The following is a 13,840-nucleotide window of genomic DNA, read 5'->3' as shown; positions in this document are numbered from 1 at the left end:
GACAAGTTATAGGACTTTTGTTGGGAGTTTTATGGGGATTAATACCATTAAGCGGTTTTATTGGACTATCATTATTCGTGTTATTGAATGCAGGTATTATTTACTTTTATTTCTCCAATTTCCAAAATGTAGATGAAGAAGAATATGGTGGAGCATGGGAAATATGTAAAGAAGGATTTATGACTTCTTTTGCTGGATTTTTGGTTACTTGGATAATTATATATTCTGGTTTACATAGTGGAGTTGAAAAAATTGTTTGAGAACTGTTTTATATAATTTCAATATAAGTGCAAACCATTTCTAATAGAAAAAAACTGATCATATTTATTATATTCATATACTTGATGAGTGTTTCCTTGTCTATATCAATTGATTATATTGTTTCACTTAAATAAAATAAGAAATAATATGTGAATATGTATATCTTATTTTTTCCTCAAAACATTTAAAGATTGTGTATTTTATATCTACCTTTCAGTTTCTATAAGTTATTTTTCCACTTTTCAAGTGAATGAGATTTAGTGATTGTTCACATTATATATTTCACAATTCAGGAGGGGTATTTGACATATTCATTATTTCCATGAATATGAAAAAAATGCAACATTTAAATATATATACATATTTTATTTGTAATCTTCATTGAATTCATTTGCAAATAAATCTGCAATATTTTCTTCTACCTTTCTCTTTTTGAGTATTGGTTCCTCTTCATCAATAGAAATTTCTTTCATATTTCGACAATCCTTCTCTTCTATGATTAGGCATTCCTTTTCTTCTATATTCAGGCAATCCTTTTCTTCTAAGTTTAGGCAATTCCTTTCTTCCATATTTGTATAATCCATTTCTTCTGTGTTCATCAATGTTTCACCTTTTTCAGAGTCCAAATAGTTCATATCATCCATACCTAATTCAAAATCTTTAGGAGTTACACTTTTGTGTGTCTTTTTGAGTACTGGTTCAACTTGGGAAAGTTCACTAATTTCTTCCATATTTGGGCAATTCATTTCTTCTAAATTCAATATTTCAGTATTTTTAGAGTCTGAATAGGTCATACCATTCACACTTGATTCAAAACATTTAGGTGTTACTGGTTGCTTACTTGGATGATTGCACTTTTCAAACTTTAATGATTGGAACACTCTCTCCATTTCCCTTAATCCCATATAGCAGGTTGTAGAAATATTTAGATTATCATTAATGCAACCATTAACAAATATTCTATTGATGTCATCACCATAGTTCAAAAATATATTTTTATCATCATGTTTAAATATTGAACATATTATTTCATAAAGTAATTCTTGGGTCCGTTGAACATTAAAAGGAGCTTTTACAATTCCTTTCTGAAGAAGCAAAATATTATTTATGAGAAAACAAGTGAGTTTTTCTAAAGTATTACTATCAAGAGAATCTTCCATTAGTATTAGTAAACCTTCAAGGTAACTAATAGAAACATTCAGTTTCTCCTTAGTCCATGATTTGGTCTTATCTATCCCATTATTTTTAGAAGCAATACTGTTGAGTATAATGTTCTGTTTGGATTTGGAAGATTGACCTACTAAATTTCCTTGGATTCTTACAGTAACACCTTCATCACTAGGTGTATTATATGAAATTATTTGGGAAACAAGGGCATTTTGCAAAGGTCTTTCTAACCCATGCCCTATCAGCAACAATTTTAATAACAATTCATACAAATTTTCTTGGAATAACTTGCTATTTCTGTAACATTCGCAATTTTTACTTCTGTTAAGGACATCTCTTAACATTTCTGAAATAAATGGAAAAAACGAATCTAATCTATTTTTCAATGATAATGTTTTAACACAAAGTACCTCCAAAATTTTTGTTTGAATGAGCATTAAATTTGAAGAAAAGAATTTTTCTTCTATTGCCACTTGCTTGGAACACCTATGCAATGATAATCCTCTTGCTAAAGCACTCAACATTTCTTCAGGATAAACTATTAGAAATCCTTTTTCGCTGAGGAACATTATGAACCACTCTAAAATGTTGAGTATGATTTGTGTTCTGTACTGTATTTTCAAAAAGGAATTATAATGTAGAGGTGGGTCTATGATATTATATGGTTCAATACCTTCTATATCAAATCTTTCTATCTCTAACCATTGTTCGAAAATACCATCAAGGCAACGATGGTACGTAACACATAATTTTCTCACACAAAGAGTCAAGTTAGTAATACAACTAACAGTGTTGTTGCCAATGGTAGGAATATTTTGACAATATATAAATGCTCTTCCAGAGTCAGCTATCAGGCTTGCTAATGGTGATCCCAAAATATTTAATAGATAGTCTTCAATTTTCTTCTTATGTTGTTTACAAAAAGTTGAGTAATACTTCAAACATGAAGTGAGGCATTCTAGTGAAGCTTTCTTTGTGAATAAATCCTTTGAAGTATTCAACGATATATCCAAAATAGGGTTTAAAAACTCAGTTGCGAATTTTCTACTAAATTCAGAGTGTTTCTGGGAGCATTCAATAATATTTCTGAAGGTCTTCAAATATAACTCATTATCAGTACTATACTCATAATTGGTTAGACAACACTTTAACCAAAATGGTGCCTGTTCAGATATCACATTGGCAGAAAAATTTGTCATACATTCTGTCAACAATTGTAAACCATCCAGTCTTGTAGATGATGAACTTAATAGTTTATTGATATTTGCCACAAAAGATTTCTGGTAAGTTTCATTGTTTAAAAAACTTTTTATGCAGTCTAAGGTAATAGATCTTGACTTACTGTCTTCATATAAATTTAACGTGATATCGAATTCATTTTCTGTGGACATTGTAACTGCGTTAACTGAATATTCACAAACACACACTTGATCAATAAATACTATAACTTATAATGTTTAGGTTAAGTTAAAATGTTAAGGTTAAGTTGAAATATTTAGTTTAAGTTACAAAAACCATAAAATTAAAATGATGTAATCTTTTTTCAAGCACTCGTTCTTTTTCTTCTTCTCTCTAACTCGTTGAGCTCGATTAGCGATTCAAGTTCCTCTCCAAGTCACCTATCGGCTGGAAATGTAATTTCATGCGTAGGTAGATTCGAAAGACTCGATTAACGGTTAAATTTTTATATTTCAGTGTTCGGTGAATTCCTGGCCTAAAATGTAAAAATCAAAAGTGTTTTGTTTCTATAGTGGTGCCTACAGGGACCTCGTCTCATTCCATAATTTTGTGTGAATTGCGGCTTTTTCAATGAAAATTCATAACGATCGGTTTTTTAGATCTTCAGGCGTTTTTTTCTGATATTGCAGAAATTATTTTCGTTGTGAATTAACCAATCAGAATTTTGATACCCAAAGAGATGGAGAAATATGACATATTATAACAATATAAAACTCAATTTTTGCGTATTATTTCGATTTACTTTGCCCCCCCAAAAAAATGCAGCACCTTGTATGGCTCAATGTATTCTCTTTCATCTAATTATATTTTTTATTTGTCTTAGAATGATTATTTTAAACTATATAATTCAGAAACTAGATGCAATGAGCTTTCAACACACTGACGTTGAGAGATATACGCTCTATTAGTGATGACGTCACACACCGCCATTTTAGTTCTCCTGTCAGTGTTCGGAATCTAAACAAACATATTGTCATTCAAATAAGTACGTTGTCGTTGAAGAAATTGGCTCATTTTGATAAATAAGATTATTTAAGGAACGATTTTACTATTAATTGATAGATAGAAGGTACGAGATTAATGCCAGTAAGTTCGAACTTGAAGTTCAACTAATAAACACGGCTTTTTACAAAATTTGGGGAATGATACAGGATTCAAACTTACTGGTATTAACCTCGTTCCTTCTGTCTATCAATTAATACTGAAATCGTTCCTCAAATACTCTTATTTATGAAAATAAGCCAATTCCTTCAACTACTGCGTACTAATTTGAATGACAATTTATTTGTTTGGATTCCGAACACTGACAGGAGAACCAAAAATGGCGGTGTGTGGCGTCACACAAATAGAGCGTATTGAGCGCTCGTCATTCGTATAAATATAAATAATACCCATAGAGAAAGGATTATTTGTCTATGATAATACCTATTACGCCCTTGCCCCTTGTGGAGATTCACCGGAAATGATACTAACTTTCGTTTTTTAAAGTAACATCCAGTTTTTTCATTTATTATCAGATACTCATTTAATTCTACATATGGATTTAATGAATCGTTTGAATATTTTTTCCAGAAAATTTGTCTGAAATCTAAAAAAATATTTATATTTTCTCAAATAGGCCTTCATTCCAATGTTAATAACTTTGATATTTTTGCATGAAAACTTCTAATGTTATAGCTTCTATCAGAATACATACCGATACTTCTCAGTCGTTGATCAAAAATTGGACATGCTACAGGGTGTTTCGGTTTCAGTGTCAATGTCCTAGCCATGGCAAAAAGCCTCAAAACTAATATTTTTCAAATGGCAAAAAAATGTTTTTTATTGGTCAAAAATAGTCTATATAGTGTAATACACACCTCCATTCCTCTCAACATGAGGAGGATTATTATATTCTTCTTCTCAAGGTGCCGTCTCCAATTAATAAAGGTTAGACACACAATCTCAAATATCTCTTCCGATTCTTTTCACAATCCGAAACAAGAGGGAGTTTTATTTGCGATAAAAATTTATGAAACTAATCAAATAAACAAAATGTTCTATTGGTTTACTCCATCAAATTCTAAGAATTGGTATTATTTTGCATTAAATCTTTTTTCATGAAATATTGGTGTTTAACTGTGTCAGTGAAAATTGCTTAAATAATTAAAAAAAAATTTTTTTTCTTTCGAACTACGACCTTCAATCAACCTAGCAAGATATTCTTTATCTAGGTAATGTCTTAGTCACTATAATAATAGCAAAAATTCTTAATTCAATGATAATAGAGCGACTACTTCGTTGAAACGTTCTAGCAGGTATTTTGTGAAATCTGCTCGAAGAGGCATCCAATATTACATTTTATGTAATTGGGTGCCTTTTTTAATTTAGAGTGTTCAACCAGGAAATAATGCAAAAGGGATTAATCAACTCTAATTCTAACATAATCGTCAACTTGGAAATAACATGGTACTACTAATGGTGCAGTAAGACGTTTACCTAGATGAGAACTAACAGACTATAGTGGTTGATGTAGGTTCAAATACTGAAGAATGAAGGGTAACTGTTTTCAAAATATTTAAACCAATATGACGGTTCAACTTTCAAATCGATATATATTTGCCAAAGTATCGTAAATGACACCATGCGTTTTTTACAGGATCACCCTTATTTTGGCGGAAACCATTTATGTAAAGTAATCCCGAATACTTTTTTTAGTCCTTTAGTGGGCATATTAATAATGGAGTACCTTAGATGAATGCTTCACGTCGTAACAAAAAAAGGTTGTTCCTGTAAAAACGTATAACGTCACTTAGGATACCTTTGCAAATAGTATGTATTGAAATGATAAGTGAGGGGATTTTTGACAATTTAACATGATGATTTCTGAGAATTCATTTTTCAAAATTTTTACTTTATGGATGGGATAGAGCATTTAAAGAATACAGTAAGCATTTAGTACGTTTTAATGGACATTATACAATAAAATAAATTAAAAAAACAGAATTTTGAATGAAAACAGCTTATTTATTACACAATATGTATAAAAATGAGTGGAATAAATTGCTTTAAGCCTGTTATTAGCAAATATAGTTTATCACTTATAATAAAAGTAAATTGCTACCTAATTATAATAAAGATTTGTTTTATACTTAGAACATTTTTCGATGGACAGCTCGTTGTCCTTCTTCATCAAATTCCCTCTTTGATACCCACATTTTCTTGAATGTGTCAAGAGATGCTAAAATAGAGCCGCCTATCCAAGTGGAATATAATCTTTCTTGAGGAGCAGAAATTTTGATCTGAACATCTTTAGGAGCAAGTTTTTTAATTTCGGCTAGAAGTCTATCCCCAAAACCTTTAAATAATGTGGAACCGCCAGATAACACAATATTTTTGAATAAAATTTTTCTCAAATCCAAATCAGACTTTTGAATGGAATAAACAAGGACTTCATGCAAACCTTCACATTCTTCACCTATAAGATCTGGTCTAAATAAGAGTTCAGGTGCCCTGAATCTGGCTGGTCCTATTTTTACTATGTTTCCATCTGGAAGTGTATACTGCATGTTATCAACTTCTACAGATTCTTCTTTTACAGGGTTAGCTGCTAAATAACATACTTTTTCTTTGATTGTGCGAACCGTTTCAAATTCAGCAGATGTTCGAAGATTTATGCCTTCTTTACAGAGTAAAAGTTTTAAATATCTAGATACATCTCTCCCAGCTATGTCTACCCTCATTATACTATGTGGCATTGCAAATCCTTCATAAATTGGTACTGCATGTGTAACACCATCTCCTGAATCTAAAACTACACCGGTGGTTCTACCTGTAGAATATAAACTCAACACAGCTTGCATAGAGATGTAAAGTGCTGGCACATTGAATGATTCAAAGAGCAACTCTGCAGCTTTCTCTCTATTTGGTCTGGGATTCAAAGGTGCCTCAGTTAGGAGCACTGGATGTTCTTCAGAAAAAGTCGATAGTTGATCTTTTGAATAAATATAAGTCCAAATTTTTTCCATATCATTCCAGTCTGTAACATGTCCATGTTCCATTGGATATTTAATAGAAAGTAAACCCCTATGTTCTTCAGCTTTCGGTCCAATGAAAATATCTCCTTCTAGAGCTCCTGCCATTACTCTGACATGTTTAGGGCGTCCTACGTAATTTGGAAACCTGCATTTAGGAATTTGATCACCTGCAAATCCAGCTTTAATAACACCAGATCCATTATCTATTACTACCGGTTGATTGACTATGACATCATAAGTTTCCATTTTTTATTCAAATTTTTTTTTTTTAATTTAGTTCTATCTGCTCCATAAACTTCGAAAAGGCTTTAAATATTTGATAAGTATAGATTAATTTTAATCAGGGTAAAACAACCATCTAATCATCCACCCAGGGCCTGGACTTGCTGTCACTCAGGTCACTGTTTTGCACCTGTCAACCCAATAAGGTTCGGAGAAAGAAAACGTTTTTCTTTACTTTTTAGTTCGAAAACAAAAAAAAAACTTATTATGCTCCAAATAATTTATTTATTTGGAAAAACTCTCAACACACAAAATATTCATTATATTTCTGGCTGAAATGAATTTATAGATGGAGAAAGTTCAGTTACATTTCGGCAACATTGCTTAAATTTTGACAGATAAATAATATCTTATGGATATTTGAAAATTATATTATTGCATATGAAGAAAAACTATATTATTAATTAAGTTTCCTTCGGATTGAAGGATATATAGTCATTATGGCCAAGAGGTACTTTCTTTAAAATTTGATAATTTAATGCGATTTAATTTTTAAATTTGGAAAATTTTATTATTTTCAGTGAAAAAATTTTTCAAATAGGTGATAGAATTGAATGCTCCGATTCCATAGGTACAGTGAAGTATATAGGAAATATAGAAGGTTATTCATCTATTTGGTTGGGAATTGACTGGGATGATCCCAATAGAGGAAAGCATAATGGAAATTTTAATGGAAAACAATACTTCGAAGCTAGGTAATGAATATTACACACAAATGTAGTTTTATCAAAATTGCCTGTTAGGTAATTCACCATTCTGAATATTCACAACTGCGTATCCTTATCCCATGTATGAATTTTGAGTTATCAATATCCAATTATCAAATTTTGAGTTCATGTTGGACTTACTATTATTCTTAAATTGATACGTTGTCAAAATGTTGTTATTGTAACCATATCATACAATTGTTACAAATGACGGTTCTGTGGAGAAAGGTGCAGTAACGTTTACCTTAGAACTACTATAACAATTATAATTAACCATTTGTTCACATTCATTGAATTCAGTTCTTTAGTTTTCAGAGTTCAGGAACATTTGTTAGACCAGAAAAAGTGGAATTTGGGCAGTCAATAATTACATCAATTATAGAAAGATATGGAAAGAAACATAATGACTCTATGCCTTTAGAAATCCAACAAGAATTGTTTAATTTTCAACAAAGTATTAATGCCCCATTTTTAGAAATGGTAGGTTTTGAGAAAGTTCTTGACAAACAGAGGTAAGGTAGATTAACATGTTTTTCTTTCTATTCATATTTAACAATAGGCTTCTTTAGGAGCACAAAACTACAAAATTGATTGTAGCAATGGTTGAATAATAATCTTATGTGAGGTTTGAAAACATTATGAGATATGATTACTTCAAACTTAATTACTAAATTCAAAGTAGAAAACATCAAGAAATTGAAAGATCATAGTAAATTGAATATGTATTTTACTATCATGTTTGAATGTCCTTCTCTAAAGGAAAATGTTTAAACCATAATGTTCACTCAATTTTCGAGATATTGATTGAAGCCACTAATGACAGTACTTAGTAGCACGCTCCAAATACCACAGGGCATATGCTGTGGGTGTGAGGGCGTATGCTATATTTTGATATTAACCTCAAATGTTTGATACAAGTAGACAAACCACCTACCTATTACCTAAAGTACTGTCTCCACACATCAAAAAGCGCCGATAGTGGAACCATTAAGCATGAGCATTCTTTCTACCACAATTGCATTTACTTGATTCAAATAGTTCAACGCAAGCAATCCAGAATTATTGACATTCCATGTACGCGCCTTGCAGTATTTGGATTAAAAAAGCCACGCACTTTCGATACACGCCTAAAAATTTTTCAATTTATATTTTTCAGATAGTTAGTCAAACTAAATTTTTTCTCGAACCTAATTTGATGGTCTAATTTTATGTTCTGGAAAAGTGGAGAACATTCCATATACTTTTTATTCTTTGACCGGTAAATCTATAAATGATGAGTTTAGAATGTTTAGATCTGGTACTCTCATGTGCTCAAAAGACAAATATGTTGGCATTCATTTTGATGATTGGTTCAAAATTATCTGAAATTCACCATTCTAAATTGAAATTTTTACATAAGTAAGGATATGCCGCATTTTGAATGAGTCTTTGGTTATTTTCGAATAACCATTTATATTGTCAACAATTTGAATTGAGTTCATTATATTCTGAACACTTCATATTGTTCCCAATGCTTTATTTTAACTGGTGACTTAGGGAGACACAAGAGTTTGAACGTAGGTACTAATTGGCTGAGCAAAATGTGCATCTGGAACTATTTTCAAAACGTGGCCTTTACACTGTGTAATTTTTAGATAAGATTTTTATAGTGAATGCTTTCTTGAGGATTAATGCTTCCCAAACTATTTTCATTATACATATATCTAGTTGGACATTAAAGCACATGCACTTATTCTTGAATATATTTTATTCAAGTTTTATCTGGGATAATAAAACTTTGTTTTAAATTCTTATGATGTTTTTAGCGATTTTTATTCCCTTCAAGTGGTGGATTTGAGAAACCAAAAAATCAGTTCACCTGGCGAAAGTAATCAGTTGGAACAATTATCTCCCAACATCAAGGAATTGAATTTAAGTTTAAACTTAATTTCTTCCTGGAAAACAGTCTTTCAGATATGTGCTCAATTGAATCAACTGTCTTGGTTGAATGTGAGGTAATTATTTTAGTTGTATAAAATTAACTCAGAAGAAAAATCACCCTAAGATTTCAGTTACTTAAATTTTTGGTCTATTAAATACTTTTTTATATTATGTGATATTATTTTTTTTTGTTTAATACATATTAGATATGTATTCAGTTATTTCATTGATATGTATCTTTATATCCAGATATTATGCGTTAAAAAGGAAATACTGAACTACATATAGTGTATAATTTGCATATACTGTGATGAATGAAAAAAATCTCTTGAAATAGGAAATGCTTCAACCCCTAAAAATTTGATAAGGAATAGTGCTACATCATTTGAAAGTTCTCTTAATCTGACAATTCGTGTTTGCAAAAATTTCCTGTTAAATTGAAAGAAAAAATAGATGTAAACAAGCCTGTTTTGTGACAATGGTAAAATCAATCAAGGTAATGATATTTCAGAAGGGAAAATTAGGTCTTTTGAAAGAGTATTTTTTACCGAAAATCAAAATTATTGTATTGAGTTCTTATGCAGATTTTCAATCTTACAGTGTTCTAATTTAAAAAAAAATTTTTTTTGGAATTTTGTTTCAAGACTGATACTATTACTATTATTATGTCTATTTACTTATCCTTTCAATTCCATAAGTTTCTAAATAACATTGAATTTTCCAGTTTATAAATATTTCCTCAATTCTGGGGAAAAATTCTCAAACCCGCCATTGTTGTATCGACAACACTGTCAGTTGTGTGATCTGTAAATAGCAAAACCTCTCTTCATTTGCCCTACCGACTTTCGGTTGGAAAAATGAAGCAGGCTACAACTTTTTTCCTCATAGAAATTATTTTGCATCCATTTGATATCAATTGTTCCAATCACACTAGACTTTCTATTGATGAATGCAAATTCAATTTTGTCCTGGGTTAATTTTTCATATTTGATCTCCTTGCGTTAGATTTAGAATCAATGTTTGAATAAATCAGTGTATTATTGAGAGATACTCTATAACTATCATTTGCTTGATTTTCAGTGAAAATTTACTCATCATACCAGAAGAAATTGAGGATTATAATGTACCCACTGTAGAAACTCTGATATGTACTACAATGCGTTTAACATGGCAAGATATCTTGAAAGTAACATTAGCATTTCCAAATATAGAGGAATTAAGAGTGCCAATGAATAATATTACAAATCTGGATACATCTCCAGAAGTACTGAGAAACTTGAAAGTATTAGATATTGAGGATAATGAAATAGGAGAATGGTCGGAAATATGCAAATTGAGTGTATTGGAAAATTTGGAACAACTATTAATTGGTAATGTCGGTCTTAAGAGAATTGATTTTGTGGGTGACGAACCTAAAGTAAACACCTTCTCAAAATTGAAGAAACTAGTCATCAGTAACAATCTCATCGATAATGTGAGCCATTGTGTACTTGATTGAATGTTATTCTTGTGAATTTATATTTTACAGTGGGATTCGATAAGCGAATTGAATAGAATGAAAAATTTAGAAGAGTTGAGATTTATAAAAAATCCCATTTTGGAAAGTGAAAGTTTAGCGAATAGCTTTGAAATTATTGTTGCTAGAATAGGGAATTTGAAGGTAAGTGATTGTGTTTGCTAAAAACAATATTTTTCTTGATTTCTTGCAAATTAAAATATTCACTGTGACAATAGATTTTGCACTTTTCAAATTATATGCGGAACATTAGTGTATAGCGGACAGATCCTTTCCTAGGATTGGATAAACCATGTGGAGGCCCCATTACAATTTTCTTCTTCATCTTTTAGCTAGAGAATTCTCCCTGTTTGTTGAGCTTTGGAATCTATTCATAGATGGGAAAACCAACTTTGTTCCCATCTTTTCGGTGGTCTTTGCAGATTATACAATTCTATTAGATCTCATTTTATCAATATATCCCTATTCTCTTCCTTGTCAACATTCTGTATATAACACCTTTCTCTGATTGACTGGTCTGTCTACATTTCTCTATCACCCTGTAATTTTCCTCAAGATTTTTGTTTCTACACGAAAATTTTAAATATTCAGTCAGGGTAGGTTAAGTTTGATAATGTACAAAATCCTACTAAAGTCCAGTAAATATGTCCATTCGAAATTTTGTTTTCACGTTAATTGCAAATTTGGAGATTTGATAAAAAATGCAACTTTGCATTTATATGTAACTATAACAATTTCGAATATCGAAAAGAAATTACCAAATATTTTTGGTGACCATAAAACTAATGGAGTATAGATTTCGAGTGGTCGTATGAAATAACAATTGCAAGCTCTGTGAAAAATTTCAATCTGATCACATCAATGATCTAATATCTCATTGGATATGGAAATCGAAATTTATAGACGAAAAGTTGGCTTGGTCCAAATTGGCCGCCTGATTTCATAGTCCTAACCCTGTATATTTAACTGAAACATATTTTCTTGAGGAGGTGAAAACACGGATTTGTTGAAAATTGTTTAATTTTCTAGTTATTGTGCATATATTCTTTTAAATGCTGCACTTATTATATGATTCCATTCACTTCAATCAGCATGAATTGCTTCAAATACAATAATTTTCTAGGTTTTGAATGGTACAGAATTGAAATCTTACATGAGAAAGGAAGCTGAATATGACTATATGAAAATATATGGTTTAGAATGGTTGAGAGTGAAGAATACTAAAGTCAGAGAATCATTCCTGAAATTACATAATAGATTTCTAGAACTCATCAATAGTAAGTTCAAGTTATTCATTCATTCATTAATCAACTCATTCTTCTTCTTGTTGAGCAAATTTCTGTAGAGGAATTTTCGCACTATTAGGTCCTCTCTATAAGATTTTTTCCCTGTAAATTACGACTAAACTAATCTATGACTCCGCAAGATGATAAGAGAAGCTGTTTTTCTTTTTCCCGCTTTCCGGTTCAATGTATGACTAGTAAAAGAAAATAAATAAAACACTTGACTATACGTTTCACAATTCAATTATATTGAAAGTATGTTTTACAAAGGGATATGCGAGGAATCACTTTCGAGTATGATTAGTATTCCAATACAACTGGCAAATGACCGATCAATTTTCTATGTCTCAATTACCATTGATTACTTTTAAGTTCAGAAATCCATGATATGACCGCCTTCATGTCCTTCTCCCCTAAGAAGTCAGCACTCTACAGTGAGTTATATTATCTATCTGCCATAAACAGTCATTCTTTTTAACCTTTTATGTCTCAACACGAATATATTTTCCAAATGTCATCAAAATCGGACTAGTAGAATGTGAGATATTGAGGTCTTGGGATTTCCATGTTCAAGCATGAGTAGGGTGCACAGTGAATACGAAAAAGCTGAAATGCCTTTAGAACCAGCTACAAACTGTATATTAGATATATTACAATCCCAGGAATTTAATGTTTGAGCTTGCTCAACGTACACGCCTCAAATTGAATATCCATATTTAATTAGGTTTTGTATTGATAAGAATTGTTAGTTCTCAGGATTTGCAAACACAGACAGGCGATACCTTTCAATTACTTATCAAAAAATGCTTCTAGATCAATACTAAATTTTCCAAATTCTGATCATAACTCAAAATCTGGACGATGCTGTTTTTGGGTTTGGATCAGTAAAGTAAAAAAATGTGCATTCTTTTTGTCTGATGTTTTTTGGCGTGACTTTCCTAAGCCCCTTCAAGACCTGAGCTTTGTAGAGGTCTTTAAGAGGCTTAGGAGTTAGGAAAAACTAAAAGTCATCATTTTCTTTTTTAGTGTATGGAGAACCTGTGGAAGGAGAGCTGGTTGTCAAATCCCAATCGATAACAAATACTCTCATTGAATTGAAATTCGAATATAACGGACAGATAGTTATAAAGAAATTACCTAAGACCATTTTAGTCCAAAAGTTAGTTATGCTAGCACAAAAGGCATTCAAGTTGAATTACAGACCAAACTTGATTCATATGAGAGGGGAGGAGTCTAATTTGCAAATCAACTTGGAAGAACAAAGAGAAATAAGTTTTTATTCAATGCAAGATGGAGATAGAATTCTTATAAGTCATGAGTGATTTTTTTCCACTTATAACTTCAGTAACAATAGATTCTATTAATTTTTTTTACTGAAAATAACTTTTAACTGATTATTATTATAATTTACTATTTCTTGATGATAATGAATTAATTAAAGCAACCAGA

At 30.9% G+C, this 13,840-nt stretch overlaps 3 protein-coding genes across 3 annotated transcripts; 1 reads left to right on the top strand and 2 right to left on the bottom strand.

The window, feature by feature from the left end:
• Positions 1 to 606: 606 nt before the first annotated feature.
• LOC123674213 lies at positions 607 to 2,919 on the bottom strand. The gene has a single exon (XM_045609130.1). The coding sequence runs from the start codon at positions 2,817 to 2,819 to the stop codon at positions 627 to 629; it is 2,193 nt and encodes a 730-aa protein (XP_045465086.1). The 5' UTR covers positions 2,820 to 2,919; the 3' UTR covers positions 607 to 626.
• A 2,675-nt stretch (positions 2,920 to 5,594) lies between these two features.
• On the bottom strand, positions 5,595 to 7,090 carry LOC123674209 (beta-centractin). The gene has a single exon (XM_045609125.1). It carries the CDS (start codon positions 6,927 to 6,929, stop codon positions 5,799 to 5,801), a length of 1,131 nt encoding a protein of 376 aa, XP_045465081.1. The 5' UTR covers positions 6,930 to 7,090; the 3' UTR covers positions 5,595 to 5,798.
• A 6-nt stretch (positions 7,091 to 7,096) lies between these two features.
• Positions 7,097 to 13,840, top strand: LOC123674207 (tubulin-specific chaperone E). Its single transcript, XM_045609122.1, has 8 exons — positions 7,097 to 7,416; positions 7,487 to 7,660; positions 7,981 to 8,184; positions 9,478 to 9,666; positions 10,673 to 11,066; positions 11,121 to 11,252; positions 12,232 to 12,385; positions 13,418 to 13,840. The coding sequence occupies exons 1-8, from the start codon at positions 7,406 to 7,408 to the stop codon at positions 13,711 to 13,713; spliced, it is 1,554 nt and encodes a 517-aa protein (XP_045465078.1). The 5' UTR covers positions 7,097 to 7,405; the 3' UTR covers positions 13,714 to 13,840.

This window comes from Harmonia axyridis, chromosome 2 (genome assembly GCF_914767665.1).
Source record: "Harmonia axyridis chromosome 2, icHarAxyr1.1, whole genome shotgun sequence".
Lineage (NCBI taxonomy): Eukaryota > Metazoa > Arthropoda > Insecta > Coleoptera > Coccinellidae > Harmonia > Harmonia axyridis.
Note: the sequence above shows the minus strand (reverse complement) of the source record. Positions and strands in the feature narration are given on the sequence as shown.

What these genes read in the sequence shown, in the direction of transcription:
- LOC123674213 (XM_045609130.1), bottom strand. Translation starts at nt 2,819, where the DNA reads ATGTCCACAGAAAATGAATTCGATATCACGTTAAATTTATATGAAGAC.
- LOC123674207 (XM_045609122.1), top strand. An exon ending in AAAGTTCTTGACAAACAGAG is followed by an intron (nt 8,185 to 9,477) that starts GTAAGGTAGATT and finishes TGATGTTTTTAG; the next exon opens with CGATTTTTATTCCCTTCAAG. An exon ending in CTGTCTTGGTTGAATGTGAG is followed by an intron (nt 9,667 to 10,672) that starts GTAATTATTTTA and finishes CTTGATTTTCAG; the next exon opens with TGAAAATTTACTCATCATAC.
- LOC123674209 (XM_045609125.1), bottom strand. Translation starts at nt 6,929, where the DNA reads ATGGAAACTTATGATGTCATAGTCAATCAACCGGTAGTAATAGATAAT.